General features: G+C 41.1%; 1 protein-coding gene across 5 annotated transcripts in view; it reads right to left on the reverse strand.

The window, feature by feature from the left end:
- SMYD3 (SET and MYND domain containing 3) overlaps positions 1-25,849 on the reverse strand; it is a 337,315-nt gene that overhangs the window by 27,556 nt on the left and 283,910 nt on the right. For 4 of the 5 annotated variants that reach the window (XM_033144390.1, XM_033144392.1, XM_033144394.1 and 1 more), the window contains exons 9-10: positions 4,809-4,899; positions 3,263-3,437 (exon numbers count right to left, since the gene is read on the reverse strand). In XM_033144390.1, coding sequence (XP_033000281.1) covers positions 3,263-3,437; positions 4,809-4,899 — 266 coding nt within the window. The remainder of the gene's footprint in view (positions 1-3,262; positions 3,438-4,808; positions 4,900-25,849) is intronic. The other variant, XM_033144391.1, reaches the window with a different exon arrangement.

Here is a 25,849-nt window from a genome sequence, read left to right on the forward strand (position 1 = left end):
GGGGGGGGGCAGGGACAGAGAAGGGCAAAAATAAATCCCTGGAAGGGGGAGCAGACTACTCTCACACACAAAATGAAAAAAAGAAGAAGAATGGTGTCTGCACATTTTGTCTCATATATCAGGTTCTACAAAGGTAAGATTTTTTTTTTTTTTTAAGGAAGCTGGATAGCTGGGAATAATGGGTCATCTCAGGGAGAACTACTACCATTGCCGGTCCCTCAATGAACAACCATAAAAGTGTGCCTCAGATTTATTCCATATTTATTTGCTGAACTAATGGGCCACGGACACACTCACTCACCACACTTGCAGACCGCACACATATACTCATTGCACATGCACACTTACCACAAATATAGCACACATGGGCACACAGCCCTACAGAGTCAACATTCTTAAACTTGTCAGCATACAAGACGACTCCTTGAGAAACCAAGAGACACAAAGGTTCTTCTCACTTCATTCAGTTTCAACTACTCATATGCTGGTCAATCCAATTAAGGTGGCCAAGTGAGGACCAGTGTAGAGTCATGGAATTGTAGAGTTGGAAAGATACCGCAGGGGTCATCTAGTCCAACCCCCTGAAAAACTTCATTTCTTGTGGTCTTCTGGACTCTAATGCCTTCTTTAAACCTGCTCCAAGCTCCTATTAAAGTTGAATCCTGGTTGTTTTTAATCACTAAAAAGAACCTTCATTTTGGAGGTCAAAAAATATTTAGCATCAGTTATTTAGTTCACTACAGTGTGATTCTATAGCATAAAAGAAGCCATTAAATATGTTTGCCGGATATCTAAACATACCTACCTGTAACTTAAATACTCAGACTGGTTTCACATGATGGTTAAATGAAAACATGTGATCAAATACTGCACTTAGCACACAGCAGTGGATGTCAACCCTGCTGATCGCATAATGGAAACATACACAGCAAATACAGTCCCTGAAGTTAAAATGGTTTTAGAACAGTTCCTCGTACCCTTTTAAAGGTGGACATACCACCTCCTATTTGTATGGATGGCTTGTTTTTCAGGTGATTCCCTGCAGATAAGAATATGAATATTTTTTGCCCCAGAGTTGAGGAAAGGAAAATAGATAGCTGTAATGGAACTGCAGGAGCAGTCAAGCAGTAGATTGATTCAACTGGAGAAATTCAATGCACCCCAACAGATTTGCTCAGATTTGATATCCTGCTGCTTCAGGCGCAACTCCTTGTAATGAGAAACTGAAGATTTTTTGTCAGGTGCGTCAAAGCTTGTAGTGATGGCTTGAAGGTAAAAAAAGAATTCGGGCTGAAAGTGTCTCTTCTTGGGAAATGCTTTTGCACCTGGTGAGACTAAGAGCAACTGTCTTCAAGGCACATGAGAGGTCAACAGCTTTACCACGCCAGCAACATTTCATCAAATACATTTTAACAGAACATGTCATTTGTGTGTGTTTGTGTGTCTGTCTGTGTGCATAAGGGTGGTGGTGGGTGGAAGGTGAGGCGGCAGCGGCAGAATCAACTTGGCTGTAATAAGTAGCTCAAAAACTATGTCACACATCACTAAGCAAACAGGGAAAGAGATATTCGAATGATTGATAAAATTATAATTGTTTCCTACTGCAATCTTTCCCCTGGAAAAGACAGGTAGCTTCGTTGGTCTGAAGCACCACTTTTACAGGTTAAAGGGTAAAAGAAGCATAGCTGAATAGAAGCAGTAAATTAAAAAATGCAAATTAAAAAGGGAAGCCATTTTTAAAAGAAAGGAAAGAGAAAGAAGGAAGGAAGGAAGGAAAGAAAAGAAAAAAGGGAAAGCAGTAGACAAGATTCTCTTCTCTCACTGACAAGTCTCTTTCACTGAAATTACTATAAATGCCAATATAATCTGATGTTTTGCCACTGTTGCAATAACTAATTTCATGGCTAATTCACATGTTTTAATTTTGTCTGTACATTTTTCTGTTTTCTCCTTCTTTCCAGGAAGAGAAACTTACAGAAGACTGGTCATCATGAGAAAAAGAGAGGAGAACCATTACGTCCCTCCTCAAAAATGGCCACAGGCGGCAAACCTAAAAGCAACCAAACGAAACAGTTATGCTAGCATTTGTTTTAAAGTTCACTGTCTCAAAATTCAGTATTCAGGCAAAGGTGCCTTAGTAACCTTATACCCTGTAATGCAATCAAAATGAAAATGGAGCTGCTCCAACCTTACAAGCACTATAAATTATTGTTAACCTCTGCTGCAGCCATGCTATTTGAATACTACTTATTTCAAGCAACATAGCAAAACTCCATTGAAGTGGCAGCCTTTCCTTGAGAAAATAGGTAAAAACGGCCATGATGCTAGTGGTGGTAATTGAAGATACCAAATCTAAGGTTGCTAGCCCTCATTATTTCCCTTTTTTTAAAAAAAATATGCATTTGGATGAACAAAAGAAAAGAAATGCGGAGGGAAAGAGTACAAAGCTGTATTTTCCCCTTTGATCATCCCGGTCACATTGCTATACTATACAGTTACTACCTGTTTCAAAGGAGAAAGCTTTTCTTTTGATCAACCCATATCAATCGAAACTAATTAGACACCAGGCTAAAACCAGAAAGTTCCATAAGGCGTTAAGGAAGAACACGGTGCTGAAGCACTGCCAAAAATATTGTCTCTAAGAATGTACCTGGGAATATAGAGGTTTGTGAAAAGTACATGGGGATCTGAAGCAAAACACTCCAGAGTCCTCCGGGAACATTTATGTCATAAACACAATGATCAAATGCACCAGTACATCTCAAACAATCTGCAATTCTGCATCACCAAGGGCAGAAAACGTAAACCTATTTTTTTCAAAATGGTTCAGCTGAGTAACTTTCCCCTTTTCTGAAGAACAGCTGACATGTTCGATCAATGCACAAGTTTGAGTTGCACTGACTACTCCTCGACCCTAATTAGGGTTGCCATATTTCAAAATGTAAAAACCAGGACACCCTGGAAAATCTCAAAGTTTATGAGCTTTTTTTATTTTTACACAAAATTGCCAAAAAACCACGGTTTCTCGATTGACTTACCTAAGATCCAGGGCAAAGAGCCACCTTTTGGAAATCCCCCCCAGACATCAATTCCGCTTTTGAAATCCTGGTAATGCCCAGACGTATGCCAGCCCTACCCCTAATGCTACCATATAGAATAATTAACAAATAGTAACATTGATGCAACCACATTCTTGGTTCATACCCTCTTTCCTGGGCTGAAAGCGAATCTTGCAATAAATTGCTGGATTTTTATCTTTTACCTGTAGGGCTCCAAAGTCCTGTGACCATAAAGCAAGGCTTCTTCCAAAAGGCCAAGATTTATGCAGGCGTCCATGGCGAGGTCAAGTACTTTCAGCTGGTAAATGTTTGTGTCTGGGAGACGAGTGGCATTGTTCTTTAGTAACGTCTGGCATGTCACAAGAGCCTGCTCCCATTCTGACGTTTATTTGGATTAAGGATTAATCAACATCGTGCTATTCAAACAAAAGCTCATGAAAAATTACTATCAAAGTTGGTGTCCCCTACTACATTTTCTGCTAACAAATTCAATTGTTTCAACTCCGCTGTGTGTGAAGAAGTCTCCCCTTGTCTGTCACAAATCTCCCTGTACTTAGTTCCAGGGGATAATCCCTGGTTGCAGTATTTTCTCCTTCTTTCATAATTCTAGAACCAGGAGTCATCCCATGAAGCAGAATGTTGAGAGATTCAACACAGACAAAAGGAAGTTTGGTGTCTGTCGTCTTGTGGCTTGTAGTGCAAACAGAAGCAAAACAGAAGGAAATGGTCTTTGCTACAACTGTCTACATGTTTTTTACTAGATACTGAAAGACAGAAAGACATAGATCATTTGGTGGGGAACCTTCAGCCCATGGACCTAAACAGGGTGCCTTCCAACATTTCTCCAATGACAATAGGGACGTCCCATTCCATAAAGATAATTTTACTATTTATACCCCACACATCTTATTGGGTTGTCACAGCACCTCTGGGCAGCTCCCAACATATATGAAATCATAACAAAACTTTAAACATTAAAAAAAAAACATTCCCTATACATGATTGTCTTCGAATGGCTTGGGGGGTTGGATAACTCTATACCCTTCAATATTTCTACAATGAAAATAGGGACATCCTAAGGAAAAGCAGGACATTCTGGGATCAAATCAGAAACTGGGATGACTTCTCTAAATCAGGGACATCCCTGGAAAATAGGGACACTTGGAGGGTCTGAAATAGGCCTGTCAGACCTAGGAAGTGGACCAGGCTGGCTGTTTACATCTACTTTCCCAGGCCTGACATACAGCATCATGTGCAGAAGCTGCAGCTAAAGGAATAAGAATTATTTAACTGCAAGCAAAATACTTGGGTTGTTGTTGTTTTTTTGGATTTGGCACCATATTCTTAAAAGGTGTCAAATTTTAAAAGTGTCTAGTTTTGCCCGCAAAGTGCACTTGAGAATACTCCCTATTTTTCCTGGGCCAAATCCATGCTGCAAATACAAAGGAATTTGTGGAGGTACAGAGGAGCAATCTTTCTTTGCAGCCCCAGCTTGAAATTTCAATGGCCTGATGTTATAAGAGTCCAAGTGATTGACAAGTAGGTAGGTCCACCCACCTGTTAGGAGTTGAATCTGACACCCCAGCCAAATCCAATTGCCCACTCTAACACGGGCACTGAGAGCAATCTTTAAGGAACGAAGCATTTCCATATTCTAGAAATAGCAAGGAAGAAAACAGTTTTTATATGCTCTTGCCTCAAAAGGAAACGCATCTGCTGTTGGCCAGTACTTTGGCATTGAAAGGATACCTTCTTGTGACTTTGGAGCTCCGATTTTATTTATAGCTTCTTTGGCTTCTTTCCAGGCCTGCTCATCACCTGCCAACATGTCAGCATCCTGCTTTGGACAGAGACAAAAGCATTTGATTAAAAGAAGAGAAGCAAACAATGTCATCTTGGACCATGCAAATCTGAACAACAATGAGAAGGGGGGGGGGGAGAGTTCCACTCAGCATGAAGTTGGAAAGCAGAGGATTCAATGGTCTTATCCAAGATAATTTGAAATGTGTATTCAACTGAAGCCAATGGCAAAACTGTAATAAAACTTCACACATCTAGAATGCACACATTAAACAAAGAGTTGGGGGCTTGCTGGAGCTGTGTTCATGCCACTCTTTGTGAATAATTTCTGTAGATTTCCTAACAAATGAGCTTATGGTGACAATGTGGTGTAGTGATTAAGAGTGGTAGACTCGTAATCTGGTGAACCGGGTTCGCGTCCCCACTCCTCCACATGCAGCTGCTGGGTGACCTTGGGCTAGTCACACTTCTCTGAAGTCTCTCTGCCTCACTCACCTCACGGAGTGTTTGTTGTGGGGGAGGAAGGGAAAGGAGATTGTTAGCCGCCTTGAGACTCCTTAGGGTAGTGATAAAGCGGGATACCAAATCCAAACTCTTCTTCTTCTTCAATAGCCCATCTAGTCCAGCATTCTGGTCTCACAGTGGCCAAACAGAAGATGTGGAAAACCTTCAAGCAGGACCCAAGCACAAGAGCATTCTCCCCTGTGTGGTTTCAAGAATTACCGCCTCCAACCATGTAGGTGGAGTATAGCTGTAATGGCTAGTTGCCATTGATAGCCTTGTTTTCCATGAATTAGTCTGAATGGTCATAAACTGAACAATTTCATTTTTGTGAAGATAGATATATTATAGAAATATTAATATTTAAGAAGTATGTCAGTCAACTTTGCATTGAAGATTTACACAAGAAATCACAAATTGGGGCACATCACTTAAATAAGATTGGTCTTTGAATGTACATAAAACACAGCAACACTCTTCGTGACCCCATGGACCAGAGCATGCCAGGCACTCCTGTCTTCCACTGCCTCCCACAGTTTGGTCAGAATCATGTTGGTAGCTTCGAGAACACTGTCCAATCATCTTGTCCTCTGTCGTCCCCTTCTCCTTGTGCACTCAATCTTTCCCAACATCAAGGTCTTTTCTAGGGAGTCTTCTCTTCTCATGACGTGGCCAAAGTATTGGAGCCTCAGCTTCAGGATCTGTCCTTCCAGTGAGCACTCAGGGCTGATTTCCTTCAGAATGGATAGGTTTGATCTTCTTGCAGTCCATGGGACTCTCAAGAGTCTCCTCCAGCACCATAATTCAAAAGCATCAATTCTTTGGCGATCAGCCTTCTTTATGGTGCAGCTCTCACTTCCATACATCACTACTGGGAAAACCATAGCTTTAACTATATGGACCTTTGTCGGCAAGGTGATGTCGCTGCTTTTTAAGATGCTGTTTAGGTTTGTCATTGCTTTCCTCCCAAGAAGCAGGCGTCTTTTAATTTCATGACTGCTGTCACCATCTGCAGTGATCAAACATATTCTATGCTATATCAGTCTAGCTATGCCTGCATAAGGAGGGACTTAGAACTTGCTCTGCTTGTCATAGAAAAAATAATAATGAATGCAAATCACGTGAGGGATATATTAGATAAAAAATGGGGGGGGGGCAGGACCCCTTCCACTAATATCACAAAAATATTTATACAAAAGGAGCTTAGGGATACTAATGCAATTTATATATCAATTATCATCCCAAGAGCACAGAAGTTAAGAGGTTTTAATCTGCATTTCTCACACAGAGGAGGAAAATTAATTACTGTGTGTTCCAAATAATAGAAAATATGTACCCAGAGCCCATATTAATTTCATGTGTAGCTTTGCAGCAACATCTTCCCATTCGTGTCCAAAGGGAAGAAATAGGAGGTGAACTCTTGTACTACCCCAAGAGATGATTGTATCAAAATGGCCTTGGCTGCCTTGGGATTCTATGACATTCCGCATAAGGAAATTACAAAGAAAGCAGTGTTTCCCTTGCAATTTGCAAATGTACTTACCATAAAATCAGCTATCTGATCACAATAAGCTCACCTGGAAATAATTTGGTACAGAATGAAAGCTGCCATGGATAAAAGGTCAGCAGTAGGACAAAAAAGATCATGTTGCAGTAGCTATGTCAGTTATGTTAATTGTAAAGATCCAGACACGTTAAGCTTTGCATATAAAGCGAATGAGCTAAGTTTTGCCTCTGTCTAATTCAAAGGGCACAGCATCAATTACAGAGGAGCTGACTTGATGTATGTTAATATAACTGAAAGCAGAAACGTGACCCATAAAAAGTAATTACATCAGTACAATATCATGGGTATTTGTTTATTTCCAGTATTTATATGCCACTTTTCAGGGCACAGCCCTTCAAAAGTGGCTCACATAAATATCTAAAACGATAAAATATAACTAATACAATCTTAACACAATTGAGAAAATTGAAAACCAGCAGTCTATAAAATGCTATACAAATACAGAACCGATTTAGACATCTAAAAATGGAGTTGAATGTACACAAATGTGGATTCTAATACTAAAGGAAGGTGGCTGAGGGCAGCAAGGTAAATTTTTGATCAACAGCAAAACTGATTTATTTGGGGCCAAGAACAAAGAGCTGTATCTAACTGGATCATACTTAAGAGTAGACCTATTGACATTACTGAATGTATAATGACTATTTTAATTACATCTATTTCAACGGGTGTGTTGAGTATGATGTAGTTGGGATACAACTGCCAGGAGCTCGAGTCAGGTATAGGTCAGCAATGAAAAAACACCAGTGCCAGTGAAGTTAACTCCTTATTCAAAGAAACCAAATCAGTACAGGCCTAGTGATCCCAGCAACTCTTCGCAGTAGATGTTGCCACAATGAGGTTGTTGCAAAGGCTGAAGGTTCCCACCTTTCCACAGCTGCCTAAGTCCTCTCCCCTCCAGGGTTTTTTGCAATCAGATACTGTGTCTGCATGCATGCAACCAACCTCTCCTCTGCTCTTTTTATTTCAGTATCTGTTCTGTGAAACCGGTGGTAGGGAGGGGAGGGGAGGGGAGGGGAGGGGAGCAGGTTGCAGCAGGAGGGGAAAACTTCCTGGCTTCTTCATAAGCCTGCCTCACCTCTGTCTCTTGGCCCCCCTCCTCTCCAGCCTCTGAATCAGGGCTGCTCTCTGCCCTGACTTCTTCCTGCTCACTAAACTCTGTTTCCTCTTCTGTCACACCTCCTCCTCCAAGTGACACCTCCTCCTCCAGGTCTGCTCCCTCTTTTCCCTCTGACCTCTCCTCGGTGTCCTACCACCAATCCCCTGGCTCTGGGCCTTCTTCTCATGAGGTTCCCTTGGGGGTTCCCTAGCTGGTGCCTCCCACCACTCTGCTGCATCCAGCTAGCGCATGACAGCGCATGAGCAGAGCAATTCTGTTTCTTTATCAACAATGTGAGTTTTGCCACTTATTTCAGTGTGCCATGTACTTTGCTAATACCGATTAAGAATGAATTAACTCTAAGAGGCTGAATTATCTTAATTGTATCCAAGTGCAAATTTCCACATTACATTGGGCTGCATTCAATGTAGTGCTGAGGCAGGTTCTCCATCAGCACAATTATTTCTCCTTGCACAATGGAAATGATCCCTCTCTCCTCCCCTTCCTCTGCACATCCCCTAAACCCATTCTAGGGGTTCCCCCAATCCTCCTAGCAGATTGGGGACTGGCACTTTATTTGTGATTGAGTGTGGAAAAGAGCTTACCCAACCTGTTTCTCTGGCCATGTTCCCCCCAGGAGCTTTCCCCTTTATGTGTTTTTGGAACCAACCAATTACACATTGGAAATATTGTGGGAGAGGAGGGTGGGGTAGAGTAGCTACTGAAGCAGGGGCACAGCAGGTGGGAAAGGATTAAACACCCTCTCCCAGCAGCACCTCACTTTCAATTGTGCCCTCCAGAAGCTACATTTAAAAATTTAAAAGATACATCAAAAGAGACGACCAAGGGAGCCTTGTTTCATGGAATCCTCACTGTTCCAGCTTGCCAAGAAAAAAAATGTCTCTGCCTTTCACAGAGATATCAAAAGCCAGTGATTTTATAGGCACCATCGTACAGTAGAAAATCATGCCTCCAGCATGACAATAACCCTCTTTTAGGGGAGAACGGTTTTTTCTTAAATTTAGAATTAGTTGTTCTCTGCACCAAAACCAATTCCTTGTTTAAATAACCGGCATTTTACTCATTTTGGAAATTTTTTTTAAATTGAACAATGTAATCCAATTGCTCTGTTTGATGCTTCATAAACTGTGAAATATTTTGGAAAAGACTGGTGTGATAGAAAGCAAGAAAAATATGGGGCAATATACCCCTATCATATCTACCTCTGTAATCGTGTGTGGGGATCAGACCTTAGTGCCATGGCCTCCTTCCACTGTTGTTTGGCTCACACAGGTGTTTAACTCACCTGGCTGTTTTCCATTTTCTTTGCTGCTGGAGCTGCAACACTCAATAATATGGCTCCCTCCTGCTTACAGGGCTGGGTTCACTCAGGGCTTAATTGTTACTGGCAAGCTTTTCACATTTTTTCTTGTATGGAGGCAAGCTACAACAAGGGCATGTGAATCAGCTACTATGGACTGCAGAAGACCACAATTAGAGCTGATTATATTAGGTGATTAACAGCAAGTGGTGATGAAAAGAGATTGAACAATGGGGAGGGGGGTGATGAAAGATTATGATCACGTCAGTCGGGGACCTCTGGGAGCGAAAAGGTCTGATCCACTTTAAGTATGGCTAAACTGACATTTTTCCATGCCTGCAGGATAGGTTGCAAATGGATTGTAACCGGGGCTTTAAAACTGAGTGGAGAAACTAGACATTTAGCAGAGGTGGGGATCTGCTTGACCTCTGTCTCACCCACTGTACACTCTACAAGCCACACCCCTCACCACACCCTTGTTGAGTGTTTAACCGTGGCAATGTCTCTTGCTTACCTGGATGGAAAGGTGTATGCATATGTAGAACCCTCTGGCATTTTCATGGCTGGAGTGCTGCCTACCACACAAGTTAAGAGTCACACCTATTTATTCTGTGTGCCTCTGACCACATCCACCACTAGTGTTTGGCTTTTGGGCTTTTTTTAGTTGTTAATCTTTTTGTCCACTTTTTGCTTTAGAGGGTGGGGGGAGTCTGAACATCAACAGCTTTTCTTCTGTGAAATGGGTATTTGGTGGCATCTATGACAGCTGCTAGCGACTAGCATGAGTTTGGCCAAACTGCGGGAGGCAGTGAAAGATAGGCGTGCCTGGCGTGCTCTGGTCCATGGGGTCACGAAGAGTCGGACATGACTGAACAACTGAACAACAACATGACAGCTGCTTAGATTTCCAAATGTGCCCCTGGACCCAAAAAAACACCATTATAACCAAAACTGAATGGTGTAAATAAGAAAGTTCACAGAATCAACAATCATACAAATTTCATACAACAGTCAAGTCTTTCTAAAAAATATCTGTGTAGGAGTTGAGAAATGCATTACTGAAGAATTAATGTTGCAACTTGAAAGAACCACCTATCAGTAAATATGTCTGATTGTGTTCATCCAATCAGATGCCTGAACTTAAGTCAGTTTGTTGGTTAAGGTTAAATCCCATATGTAAATACCATATGTAAGTGCAAGTGGATTTTTCCCATCTATAAGCAATTACTATATATGTTGCTAGCAACAACAACAAAAAATTGTGATGTAGTTGTGAAGAAAGGCACTAAGACAGTCCTTAAAATTTTCAAGTAATAATAACATGGCTTGAAATTAAATAATAAAATAATTTTGCTTACTTCAGCATAAAGCTGAGCCCAAAATCTTGCTAGAAACATTATAATTATACTGCATATGTGCTATAAGAATTTTGCCCAGATATGTGTTGATTTTAAGCCTTCTTTAACAGAAGCAATAGCAATGTGTTTCAAACAGGAGCATGTTTTATCATTGCCTTAAGGAACAAAGTAGTGGTGTTTTTTAAATGCAGCACACACAAAAATCTCTACAAGTATATACCGGTAGATCACAAGTTAATGAGGAGACCATTATTTTGGTTTTGGGGGGAAAAACAACTAAAGTGAGCAATGTTCTATTACATGTGGGAAAATGCAGTACAGGAACTGCCAATATAAACTGCTCCAATAGAGAGTAATGCTATGCAGCCCAATCCTATGGAGAAGAAGAGTTTGGATTTGATATCCCGCTTTTCATTACCCGAAGGAGTCTCAAAGCGGCTAACATTCTCCTTTCCCTTCCTCCCCCACAACAAACACTCTGTGAGGTGAGTGGGGCTGAGAGACTTCAGAGAAGTGTGACTAGCCCAAGGTCACCCAGCAGCTGCATATGGAGGAGTGGAGACACGAACCCGGTTCCCCAGATTACGAGTCTACCACTCGTAACCACTACACTACACTGGCTCTCTTAATGCATATTAAGGGACAAAAAACACCAGCTAAATTATTAGGGAATCAGGGGAAAGATAATTCCCTTGCACCCACCTCTTTTGTTCCCTTGATCTTATGCAATGATATCTTGACCAATACTGCCCAATCATTTGTATATGATATATGTTCACTTTTAGATAAGCAGACTTAATTTTGCCTACCTTTCTAAATATATTGTTTGGTTTGTTATTACATTATGTTCTTTTGTACTTTTCTGTTGTAAACTGCCCCGTGATCCTCAAATAAGGGCAGTACAGTTCAATAATTAATAATAATAATAATAATAATAATAATAATAATAATAATAATAATAAATACTTCTAGCCCAATCCTTAGCAGTTTTGACCAGCATCAAGTCCCCCTGAGTTCTTTATTACTTACTTTCAATGAACACTTACTTCCAATGACATGTATTTAGGATTAGATTCTTGCAGTGTAATCCTATGCATATCTACTCAGAGGTAAGTCCCACTGTATTCAATTACGCTTACTCTCAGGTACATACACACTTGTGGCTAACCTGTGGCCCTCCAGATATTGTTGGAGTCCAGATCCCAACTGTCTCACTTAGCATGGCCAAAAGCCAGGGGGTTGCATTCAACGCAGTGCTAAGTAAATGTGTTCCATCAGTGCAAGGATTTCTCCCCCTCTCCTTCCCCCGCATGCCCACTACATCTGTTCTGGGGGTTCCCACAATCCTCCAAACTTATTTTGGAATGGTGTGGGGCACATACAAGGAGAGGAGGGGGGAAGCCTGTTGCACTTGCACTAACCCTTGTGCTTCTTCTAACACAAAGATTTCATTGTCTGAGAGTTGTAGTCCACCAACATCTGGAGACTACAAGTCAGCAACCCCTGTTGAATTATAGAGTTGGAAGAGACCCCGAGGATCATCTAGTCCAGGCATAGGCAAACTCATCCCCCCTGATGTTTTGAGACTACAATTCGCATCATCCCTGACCACTGGTCCTGTTAGCTAGGGGTAATGGTAGTTGTAGTCCCAAAACATCTGGAGGGCCGAGTTTGCCTATGCCTGATCTAGTCCAACCCCCTGCAATGCAGGAATGTGCAGCTGTCCCAAATGGGGATTGAACCTGCAACATTGGCATTATCAGAACCACACTCTAACCAGCTGAGCTATGATGTTCTATAGTATTGATTTATAAATGTATAGTTTAATTGCCCAGCTGTAAATCGGATTCTTTATTGACAATCCAAATGCAAAATATCACAATAGCCTCTCAACTGTTACAGTAAATCAAGATAAAGTTATAAGATACCATTTTAAATGCTGTTTCAGTAATTGGCTATAACAGAGGACAGGGCTAGTCAACACAGACAGAATTTAACCCTGTTATACAGTATGAGCAATGCACTCAAAGATAATCATGACTTTATATTTAAACCTGTTGCCAGAGCATTCTTTGGGATGTGTAAAGAGACACATAAAGGAGGATTATATCTTTTGTATTAATTAAATCTCCAAAAGCCGTATTTCTATAACACCGAATCATAAGGCAAATGTAACTTTTTCTTAACTGAATGAACCTTCACAGATTAAGACTGCGTCATGAATGTGCTTACTGTACCTGTTGAGTACAGTGAGATTTACTTCTGAGCAAACATGTCCTGCCATTGTTAATATGAAAGTAATCTCTTTTATACATATACGTTGTAATGAAATACTAAAATAATAATCTTATGGAGCAGCTCTCTTCTACACAGCAGTTTTAAGAGTATTAAGTTGCTAAATAGGCGAGATGTTATCTAATGAATGTGTTAGGATTAAAATAATACCGTGTATGATACACCAGACAAAAGCATCTTTTGTTCAGGCCTGGAAATCTTTAGAGGGAGAAGGAGACATTTTGCAGTATATTTCCATAAAATTATGTAATTTTGTGTTAGCTAGTTAATGGGATTCTTCACTCCCTCAGGAATTTTTTTTCACTTTTTCTTTCCTTTTTGGTAAACAATACATATATGTTTCAAATTTCCTTTTAGCAAAATGTAGAGAATACAATTTATCTTACATGTAAAAAGGAATGTTCTTAATTTAAGATTACATCTCATCTTATCTTCAAAGCTATGATATTACAACAGGTTCTTCTTGGAGCACAGGTGGGTTTTTTCATCACTCCTTCCTACTGAAGGTTGTGGCCCAGGAAGAAAGAGGAAAATACTGGAAGAAACCAATGGCTGTGCAGATGGCGTTGTCGGGAAAGGTTTGGCTTCGTGGACCATGTTGTCCACTTCTTTGAGAAAGGACTGCTGAGCTGCACCTTACTGCGGTTGACAAGAATGTGTTTGCTTAGAGTATTGTGATTAGGAGAGCTTTAAACTAAATCCTGAGGGGGAAGGAGACAATATTACAGGCGACAGGGAAACACTTGGAACTGGGGATCATAGTTTCATTGATGCCCAGGAAACTGGGGTGGTGCTCCAGAAACCTGCTAGAGGACAGGAAACTACAGCTGGAGGAAATGACTAATGCACAGAGTCTGGGAAATAATAAATATGAATTTGAGTTCTTAATACAGGATGGCAAATATTATGTAATAGGCTTTACGGAAACCTGGTGGGATGAGACTCATGACTGGAGTGTAGAAATTGAGGACTATAATCTATCAAAAGGAACAGACCAAGCAGGAAGTGGGGGGGGAGAGGATGTGTACACTTGTGAAGAGATCAATGACCTGCAACATGGAAGGCAGGTGGATAGTATATGGGTAAAAACTGTAGGAGAAGGAAACAACAGTGACCTTACTGTGCATGTAGAAACCTCTGGTTTTTTATTGCCAGAATGTAGCCTACTCTACAAAGGTAAGAGTTGCATTTATTGCCTTGGCCACTTTTGCCTCCTGCCCCAGCCAGAACTAGCATGTTGGCCCTTGAAGCCTGCCCATAAGAAAATGTAGTCATCAGGCTGGAAAAAAAAGGTTCCCCCGCACCCCGAGGCTTTTTCATTTAAGGGGGAAGTTCTAAGTGGAGGCGTAACAAAAGTGCATAATGTTTATGCAGGTAGATAACCTTTTCCCCCTTACTTAAAATATCAGAAGTTGGGGTCCCCCCATGAAATGGGTAATAGATTCAGCACTGACAAAATGAAGCAGATCTTTGCGCAGCACATAATTAACACTCCCACAATATGTGGTGATGCCCACTAGCTCACATGTCTATATAAGGGGGTTCATGGAAGGAACATGGATCTGTCAGTAGCTCATTAGCCACCATAGCTAAATGGAGCCTACAGGTTTTGAGAATACATGCTTCTGAATACCAGTTACTTGGATCTACACAAAAAAGAAAATACCATTGCCTTCATGATCTGCTTGCAGGCTTTCGAGACACATCCAGATTTTTATTTATTTATTATTAAATCCATATTAATGAACTCAGTTTCTCAAGTTCCTAATGACTGCTTTCTTCCCGATACCTGCCTATTGTTGTTGTTCAGTCGTTCAGTCGTGTCCGACTCTTCGTGACCCCATGGACCAGAGCACGCCAGGCACGCCTATCCTTCACTGCCTCCCGCAGTTTGGCCAAACTCATGTTAGTAGCTTCAAGAATACTGTCCAACCATCTCATCCTTTGTCGTCCCCTTCTCCTTGTGCCCTCCATCTTTCCCAACATCAGGGTCTTTTCCAGGGAGTCTTCTCTTCTCATGAGGTGGCCAAAGTACTGGAGCCTCAACTTCAGGATCTGTCCTTCTAGTGAGCACTCAGGGCCGATTTCCTTGAGAATGGATAGGTTTGACCTTCTTGCAGTCCATGGGACTCTCAAGAGTCTCCTCCAGCACCATAATTCAAAAGCATCAATTCTTCGGCGATCAGCCTTCTTGATGGTCCAGCTCTCACTTCCGTACATTACTACTGGGAAGACCATAGCTTTAACTATACGGACCTTTGTTGGCAAGGTGATGTCTTTGCTTTTTAAGATGCTGTCTAGGTTTGTCATTGCTTTTCTCCCAAGAAGCAGGCGTCTTCTAATTTCGTGACTGCTGTCACCATCTGCAGTGATCATGGAACCCAAGAAAGTGAAATCTCTCACTGCCTCCATTTCTTCCCCTTCTATTTGCCAGGAGGTGATGGGACCAGTGCCCAGGATCTTAGTTTTTTTGATGTTGAGCTTCAGACCATATTTTGCGCTTTCCTCTTTCACCCTCATTAAAAGGTTCTTCAATTCCTCCTCACTTTCTGCCATCAAGGTTGTATCATCAGCATATCTGAGGTTGTTGATATTTTTTCCGGCAATCTTAATTCCGGTTTGGGATTCATCCAGCCCAGCCTTTCGCATGATGAATTCTGCATATAAGTTAAATAAGCAGGGAGACAATATACAGCCTTGTCGTACTCCTTTCCCAATTTTGAACCAATCAGTTATTCCATATCCAGTTCTAACTGTAGCTTCTTGTCCCACATACAGATTTCTCAGGAGACGGATGAGGTGATCAGGCACTCCCATTTCTTTAAGAACTTTCCATAGTTTGCTGTGGTCGACACAGTCAAATGCTTTTGCGTAGTCAATGAAGCAGAAGTAGATGTTTTTCTGGAACTCTCTAGCTTTCTCTATAATCCAGCGCATGTTTGCAATTTGGTCTCTGGTTCCTCTGCCCCTTCGAAATCCAGCTTGCACTTCTGGGAGTTCTCGGTCCACGTACTGCTTAAGCCTGCCTTGTAGAATTTTAAGCATAACCTTGCTAGCGTGTGAAATGAGTGCAATTGTGCGGTAGTTAGAGCATTCTTTGGCACTGCCCTTCTTTGGGATTGGGATGTAAACTGATCTTCTCCAATCCTCTGGCCTGCCTATACCTAGCCATAAAAAGCAGGGAGGGAGAACGCCTACCCCAGGCAATGCAGACGATTTCACTGTCACTAAGAGCTTGGATATGCAGAGATGCTGAGATTGCTGGGCCACAAGCAATTTGGAGGTCTAAGTTCTGCTGATGCGTTTAATAGAGCCAGTACAGCACTTTAATTACCATGAAGCACTCGGAGCTCAGAAAATCATTACATACTATTCTCTGCTGTAAATAATGACCACTGTTGGTAGATGTTCCTCCAGTCTTTAAATGACAGTGCCTAAAACAGTTTGCATGCAAATGAGTTCTTGAATCATCCAATTTCCTGAACCTTTCCATTTATTAATTATTAATCTGTATCCACCATTATGACTGAACCTGCTGTCTAATGACAAGCTTGTTGCTCCTGAGGTATACTTGGGGCTTCAGAGCTCTTTACTACCCCTTGTACTGCCTGCTTTTGCATCCCCCTCCCTTTGTTCATCATAACTACCAAGACACCGATTCTATTATAGATATTACAGCAGGTCACTGGTATCTATATTTGGTTTTTACTCCCTACCCCCTTTGACACACATTTCATAGTTAAAGGCTGGGAGCATCAAATCCCTTTCCCAACACAGAGATGCACACGCTAAATTTAAAGTGTCAAGTTCAATTCAAATTTAAGGAACTCAATTTTGCAAGCCGCATTATCAGCTGTTACCCACATTTCATAACCAGGGGACAGAATTTGAGAGGAATCGAAAACATGCAGTGAAAAGTGTCCAAGGCAGAAGAAGAGTTACGGAGTATGCACACTTTCAGAACATAACTTCACTCACACTCACTGCTAACCTGCAGAAGACGCGTCTGAACAAAGAAGACTATATATCTCATAAGCTGCAAGACATAACATCTACAACAAAATGAAGAAAATATTACAAAGGTGTAGGCATTTTCAAGCACCTTGTGTAATTTGATGTATAAATGAAGGACAATTTAGAAGTGGCATTTTTTCAAAGTTTCAGAGAGTTCTCTTTGAATCCTCATCCACAGGACCTGTGACCATTTGAGACACATTGGACTGTAAACTTACCCCAGCTCTCCCACAATACTTGATGCAAGATTGGAAAGCAAATGATCTATTTAATAATGATGAATCAGATGGCAAACCCAGAGTATTTTAATTTTCTTCACTGTATCATTTAAAATGCTACACATAAACAGAATTTTTAAAATTAAACAGAATATAAACATGCACATAGCAGCACCCCTAATTTTAGTACATTTGCACATACCCTATCCTTCTTCCTTAACAAATAAACCTACAGATAGGAACAGAATACAAAACTGTAAAAATAAATTAATTGTTCATTGTTTTAATATTCATTTTTAAGCAACATTCACAGCAATCTGAGCAGACTATTGAGCTGTTCTATTGTGTAAACTGTGTTCAGCTAATCAGCCAAACCAGGAAAATGCTAACTATGTATTTCTCACTGTTCTAATAACCTTTATGTAATTGAGTCATATCTCAAGTCTGATACTTCTACCAAAATATTTACATAGCCAAATGGGTTGTATTTCATTCTGAACAGCGCTGCAGCTCGACCATGCTTTGTTTCCCCTTTAGATTAAAGCTCATCATTTTCACACTACCTTGCATACATGACTTCCCATGTTAATTAGCTAAGTACATGGCGAGAGCTCAGCTTACTCATTTTTCTCCTCCAAATAAATAAGTGGTTGCTGATCCACATTGTTACAAAAGAAGCTGAACCAGCAGGTGTCCTTCAGCCAGGATTTTAAACAAGTAAAAAGTCAGTGAAGCTACTAACATGAGTTTGGCCAAACTGCGAGAGGCAGTGAAGGATAGGCGTGCCTGGCGTGCTCTGGTCCATGGGGTCACGAAGAGTCGGACACGACTGAACGACTGAACAACAACAACAACAACAAAGTCAGCATCACGTCATGACCTGGTCAAGGCATGAGTCACACTCATGTCTGGATACGGGAGTGGAACATATAACACATAAAGTGATAACATTTGGATTTGACTTGACAAACCTGTTTCATCTGGAATTTGACTTCCTGTGTATGCAAACACAAGTGGACATCAGCCCAAAGATGCTGAGAGAAGCAGTTATTGGAATGAACTCTTAGCTGTCCTATAGTGATGCTTATGCTATGACTGTTACATTTCCCAAATACTTGCAAGTTGTCATTTATAAAATCACCATGGCCCAGGGTTTTAGTGAAAACTGAGACTACAATGTGCCTCAAATGTTAAATGAAAGAAGAATTCTGAAATATCCAGGTTTTCTTCGTGTCTGTGTCTGTGCTTGTGTGTGTGTTCTGAAGCTAGCTGCTTGATCTCTTTGTGTCCGCATCTATAATTGCTAAGTGGTGAGAATAACCTTTTCCATTTCTAAATGAAGTGTTGCTACAAGTTATAAATACTAATCTGCTGCTGTATGTGGCATGACCACATCATAATATCTCTCTTCAATTTTGTATTCCTTCCAGAAATGGAAAATTGTGGACAAGGTCATAAAGAATTTTAAAGAACTTAACAAAGATGGGTGGGGGATAGCCAGTTGCTGAGGACCTGCATAATTTTGGCTCCTAATTCCTTTTCCCATGAAACATCAATGTTTAGTGACCATGTGAAGGGAGAGATGTGTATCCACTGGCTTCAGCACAAACCCAATCAGAAGAAACAAATGGAACATATATATAAAAGGTGTGCATGTGATATGCTTTTGACAGCTATTTATGGTAGGATTAGCCATATTGACTACAGGATGTGTAGTCTGTTTTGTGGTTAAAATTCTATTTTCTATGATAGAAAATTCTATGGTATATTATATATTTTATGAAATCATTATAATGCATTATTGTTCATGTTCATGTTCAGAATGAGTAGAGCAGAGGTTAGCAGCCTCCGGCCCATGGGCCTGATGCGGCCCACGAAAACCATTTTACTGGTCCACGAGTCGCCCATAAACCGAGCCGCCTGCTCAGCAAGTCCCCTGCGCATGGTGCAGGGACTCGCCAAGTGGTGCCGGAAATGGCATCTGTGCACGCGCAGATACCAGAAACTGCGTCTGTGCATGTCCAGACACCAAAAATCACTTCTGCGCAGGTGCAATTTTTGCCATCTTGACATGCGCAGAAGCTATTTCCGGCGCCGAGAAGATGCACAGACGCAATTTCCAGCATCGCGCTGCGCCAGTCCGGCCCACGGACAATCTCCATGGGATTGATCCGGCCCATGGCCGGTAAACCTTGCCAATCCCTGGTGTAGAGTATCACAATGCAGGACTTAAGTCTGCCATCAATCCTGTGCATGTGTTTCTGGGAGTTTGGTTTCTCTGAAATCAATGAGGCTTACTTCTATGCCAACTTACACAGAAAAGCTGCTTTGTACAGAGGAAGACGACTCGTCCATCTAGCTCAGTACTGTCTCAGCACTGACAAATGGCTCTCTTGGGTTTCAGCTAGACGTCTTTCCCAGCCCTTTCCAGCACTACCTGGATACTTCAAGAGATTGAACCTACAACTGAGCTACAGGCAGTGCTGTAATTCCAGCATAATGCACTGTTGCTACATTTTGGCATAATTGACACCACGAGATAGCATATGATAAAGTGTTAGGGCTTGTTTCCACTGCCTACCCACCAAATTCCAGTCAAGCCACTGGTCTGAGTCTCACAGGTACCTGAGACCTGATGAAGGTATTTTGGCTGCTACATGGGACAATGGAGATTTTGTGCTTCTTTGATACACTAATTTCGTGGAAATAGCTGATGCTATCTGATGTAGATTCATATGCATTTACTCCCTTGCAAGGCTGTGGACAGAAAACAGAACAACAAAGCTGGAAAGTACCGGTAATTGTGTGATGGAATTGGCCCCAAATAGTTAACATTTTGTCCTTCTCTTGGCAGAGAAAAAAGTCTGCTTAAATTATCTACCAAAAGGTTTACATTTCTTTCTAGGCTCCTGGCTTTGTGAGTAATGAAATTCTGTTCCTCTCAGATGACTACAAGGCTGGACTCTCAGGAGAGTGTTGTATTCCAATCCTGTTTCGGCAATTCAACATACTAAGCCTGCCAAATTGTCATGCCATATTAATGCCAGTTTCCCCTTCCAGTAGTCTCTGAATCTACATTTCTGGCAGACTTCTCAGAGTTCCCATTCATTTGTGTGAACTCTGCTTTATTTTCTGCGACCCCATGGCATCACAACCCACTCCGACATGTTCATAAATATTGTGAACAGCTCCCTCGGAGAAAAGAGCCTTACAGCAACCAAGAGAGGTAAATAACCACTGGGGTCTCAGTCTCATTTGTCAAAGCCTGCCATTCGGTCTGCACTTGATGCTGACCAGGGTAAATCCTAGAAACTGGAAGCTGAAGGAGCAAGCTAGCTATTAAAGCCAGAACTTAGACATGATTCCTGGGCTTTTAGTGACATTTCTGACTAAAATACAATATTGCATCTACCCTTGGCTACTCTGAAATACATACAAGGCAATGAGGCCTCTTGAAATTTAACAAAAAAAAAAACAGCTTGGCTGTCCACAACAGCCAGTCTCAGAGATGAATCCATGTCATCACAGAATTATTGCCCCTGTTGAGATACAACAGCTGCCTACTATCTGTAATTTCTGGAAAGGATTGAAGACATTTCTGTTTTGATAAGTTTTTACAGCTGGGTGGAAAGGTAGGTTAGGCCTCTACTAGCCCAAGGTCATCCAGTGAGCTTCATGGCCAAGTGAGAATTTGAAACCTCATCTCTCAGGTCCTGGTCTGACATGCTAACCTCTACACAGCACTGGCTCTCAATCAATCTCTCAGTCATAGGGCCTAAGATGGTTGATGATGGGGAATTGCTCCCTTAGCTACTTGGATCCCAAACTGTTTAGGGCTTTGGACACCAATACTAACACCCTGAATTGGGATCAGTAGCTCACTGGCAGCCAGTGCAGAACTTTCAGAATGGGTGATACATGGTCCCATCAGAGTTCCCCAGAAATTGTTAAAAACCATCAAATTTCAAGAAATTAAAAAATATATATAAAATAAGGAAATAAAGAAAAAAATATTATTGTACTGTAATCCTAAAACAATGGAATTCAACAAGACTTCCTTCTGAGTAAACATGATTGGCTTTTGCTCTAAATCTGTGATTCCCAATGTGGGGCACACGCCCCACAGGGGGGCAATTTGATTTTTAAGGGGAGCACTTCAAGAATGAGTTATTAACAGTGAATGACCTTTTATGTATCCTCCACATGAACAGGAGTTCACTTTTTAAATAACAACAACAACAACAACAACAACAACAACAACATGGCATGGGGAGTGGGGGCATCAGGATTTTAGAGATGCTTAGGTGGGTTATGGCCCAAAATGGGTTGGGAACCCCTGTTCTAAATCTTCAGTGCCTTGACCAGCTTCTGAGAAGTCCCTGTTTAAAATATTTGCCACTCATATAATGTAATCTTAACATTGCAAATTAATGCATTAATTCAAGGTAGATCAATGCTAGGGTTTCAGCTTATGAACATGCATTTTTTTCTACATCATAAAATATTAGTTGTAGCAATGTATGTACCAAACAATACCACAAACCAAGGATACTACAGGAGCAAAAGCTGATTGCTAGCAAGTACAGTGCTTCTGTTAGTTTTTCAGTTTTGAATACAGACGTAATAACCTTAAAGATATGGCTGAAGTGGATGACACTAAAGCTGTAATCTATACATTTCCCACTAATAAAGGCTCTCAAAGAAGACCATGTGCAAAATTTTGCAGCGCTCACAGGAAACTACTGTGCTTTATTAATTTTGCACTCGTGAACTAGACTGCCAGACATTACAAAATGTGACAGGTCTTTTTTTTAAACACATATGAATTTGTTGATATAGTGGCTCATTATCTCAAATAGGAATAGCAGATATTCAAGGGGTAGATTTCTAAATTGATGCTGATGACTTATACATTCTATGAAAGACGATACCATAATTTTCTCTGTGGAGGTAATGCTTGTAGAATGTAGGCATTTAATACTTACCTGAAGACAAAACAAAGTATTCCTTCGCCAGCTTAGCATTTGTAATTTTTTCCTAATGCTATTTGTAAGGTACGTTAGTAGCGAGAGTTCTAGGGAAAAATAAACCTCCTGTAGAATTTCTCTTCAGTTGCAGTGCTACGAAGGCAAAATATGACAATCTACTATTTAACGTATGAGATTTTAGGGGCCACGCTGCTGGATGGACAAAGTAATAATTACAAAAAATATTTTAAAAATATTAGATTTAACCTGAAATTTCTGGGCTGGTAAAATCTAGCATTTTAATTTTATGTGTATCATTGCAACGGTGTTGGTTTTACTTTAATTTTATCATAAAAGGATAACTGATACAGAAATTCAGCAGCAATACTTTTTGGTAGGAGATATTCTTAAAATGCTAAGCAAATCTATGAAAATTTAAGGGGGAGGGGAAACTGTTTCAGAAAAAAGGTCTGTTCTCACCTCACCCCATTGGCATAGGTTCCTGTGACCAGAATAGGCCATTGTGTTTGGTGTAACTATGTGACAACTGCCGCCCCTGAAAGTAAGTGACTCATGGGGTCCTTTGGATATAGATGACAACAGCCACCTTCTGTTCCGTCAGGGGAAAGGGTGGGGTATAAATAAATACATAAAGCAGCAGCAGCAGCAGCAGCAGCACAACAGCATAGCTGTCCCATACAGGGATCAAACCTGCAACCTTGGCATTATCAGCACCACGCTCTAACCAACTGAGCTATCCACCTGAGTGGATATTCCACTCTGCTGCATGCAGGGAGTTGGACTAGATGATTCTCAGGATCTCTTCCAATTCTACAATTCTATGAACACCATGCCCCAAGCAACAATTTGGGGCAAGTGGCACAGACTGAAGTACATTCCCTAGAATCTGCACCATTCTCCATGTTTTCAAACATCCCTATACAACAATGAGAACTGTGCAATGCTTATTGGATCACACCACTTCCTTTTAGCGGTAATTGTAAGGATAATCAGATCATCCTTTCTCCTGTCCATGCTAGCTTCATATATCTTAATTCATAACTCTGTTCCCTCCCATTTTCACATACATCAACTACCACAGGTCCCACACTCAGCTGCTGCTTCCTTCCTTCAGAAGCACAGGCTGCACACCTTTCCTGTCTTCCCATCAGACCAAGGAAGCCCTGCTCATCGTGGGGGAAAGCAGACAATGCAGCATACAATTCCCCACCAGTTCCTTATCCTCCCTCGCTCTGCATCCTGCCCTTTCCACGACTCCTTGTGAAGTGAAGAGACTAGAAACTTGCAGCTTCTCGTCAGCTGCAGCCCATCTGGGCTGTTTCTTAGTTGGACTAGTTGTGGGAGCAGTCAATAGGGCAGGAGTGCTTACCTGATCTCCCATCGCTGGCAATGCCGTGACTTATTGAGAGGCAAAGGGACAAGACAGCAGTTACGTTGCATTCTTGGAGGCTTTTACACAGAGGCTGGATGGTCATCTGTCATGGATGCTTTAGCTGAGATTCCTGTATTGCAGGGGACTGGATCAGATGACCCTTGGGTCCCTTCTAACTCTAAGATTCTATGTTGCCATGACGCAAATGTACTGCCACAGCTAATCTGATGTTCCTGCTGGGACGTTTGCATTACACTGACTGAGCCCCCCCTCCCCCAATCTTAGTAAGCTCCAGTGACACCAGGGATGGGACAAAGGGTAAGCACTGCTGTGTCATCACCTCCTTTCTAGTGGCTAGTTGTCTTGCATCTTCTCCCTATATCTGCTAATGGGATTTAAAAATCCACATGAAACTCTAAACTTTCATTAGATTCTGCTAGATTTTCAGACGCGGCATTTATGTCATGTGAAAGATCACATAAAACTTGGATATTATCAGAGAAGTAACCATCATGAAAATTGAATAAAGCACTGTCTGAATGCAACCCTAGTGGGACTTGCTAAGTGAGCATGCCTCAGATTGTGCTGCTAACACAGCTATAGCTAAATAAGCTATGGTGCTCTCAGGTTAATCACTTTGCGCAAATAATTATACCTTAAAAATACTTAATCAAACAATATTGTACTTTAACATAGATTGCTTGCACAAAACTCCTACAAAATATGCCTTGGATAGTAATTACATGTGAAACAAATAAAAAAGCATCTTCTGATAATTATCAGAAAACAGCTGTGATAGGAAATTGGTTACAAACTGATTTTTCAATAGCCACAAGTGTACACTCACTCATAAAATTATTCAGTACAAGGACTGGCCAGGAGCCAGTGAAGGACGAAAATAAATCTGATTATCACTGTAAAGAAGAGAGTTCAGGCCCAACATATTGCATACTGAGAGAATAACTGACAGCTTTATGAAATCCATGACCTATGGAGTAACAGTTTATAAAAAAGAAATCACTGTAATTGTATCAATACAGCTCAGTAGTTGCACACAGAGGGAAAAACAGAGATGAACACAAGGGAGTTAGGTCTGACCATAGATTTGAAAAGCCAGGAAAAAAACAACAACTATAAGGGATTCTGCCTAGGGGAAAAAAAATATAGGTTATAGTGTTTTACCAGGAATTCCTGTATGCTGTCAATATTCTTTGGTTGAGTAAATTCATGTTATAGGAATAAATTCACTGAGATAATTAATAGGGGTTTCCTTTAAGGATGGATTACTGTAATGTGCTCTGGGTAGGGCTGCCCTTGAAGCTAGTTTAAAAGCTTGCAGCGGGTGCAGAATGCAGTGGCCAGGATGCCGAGTGAAGAGCGTGGCTATATGTACATAACACTTGTACTGACAGGTCTACACTGGCTGCCAGTTTGCTACCAAGTGACATTTAAGGTCTTGTTATTAATATACAAAGCCCCAAACAACTTGAAGTCAGGTTATCAGAAGGAACATCTTCTCCCATATAGACCTGCTAGGTCACTAAGACCTTTTGAGGATGCCCTATTAATTGTGCCGCAAGCTGCCACTTTGTCTTGCAACAATGCAGCCACAGGCCTCATCAGTGGTGGTGCCAACATTATGGAATGTTTTCCCCTCTGCTATATGGTAGACACCAACAGTGCCATGGTTTTGCCAGTGGTGGATGCACAGACATTTCTTGACCACCGAGATGTATTTTTATTGCCTCTGGATTATGCTGCCGGTGTTTCAATATGCTGTTTTACTGTGCTATTCTACCAAGAAGTGTATGGCTGTTGGGTTGTGGGTTTTTTTTTTTTTTACAGTTGTATACAGCCTTGAGATTTTGCCTTAGAATGAAAAGCAGTCTAGGAATGACTTTAAAAATTTAAAAAAATAGTTACCAAATGAAAAACAGAAGAATTTCAGATTAGAACTTGTCTGAGGAGCTCCACTAATGACAGTACTGGGCATGTGGCCCTTAATTTTCTCTTGATAAAGCAGCATTACCAAAGCCTGCAAGATAGCTTGCAAGGGAATTTATCGCTAGACAAATTAAATTTTCTTCTGTAAAAAGAGAGAGAGAAGAAAAGCAACAAAAGTGGAACCGTAAGCCTATGCAGAACAGTCTATAGGAAGAATCAGAGCACTGTTTACTTTTCATTAGTGGAAAATATACCTTGTGACAAGCCTTAATGGATGTAATGTGAGTAACTCCCCAAGGGCTGGGGTTCCAAA

The sequence above is a fragment of the Lacerta agilis genome, chromosome 3, assembly GCF_009819535.1.
Source record: "Lacerta agilis isolate rLacAgi1 chromosome 3, rLacAgi1.pri, whole genome shotgun sequence".
Taxonomy (NCBI): Eukaryota; Metazoa; Chordata; class Lepidosauria; order Squamata; family Lacertidae; genus Lacerta; species Lacerta agilis.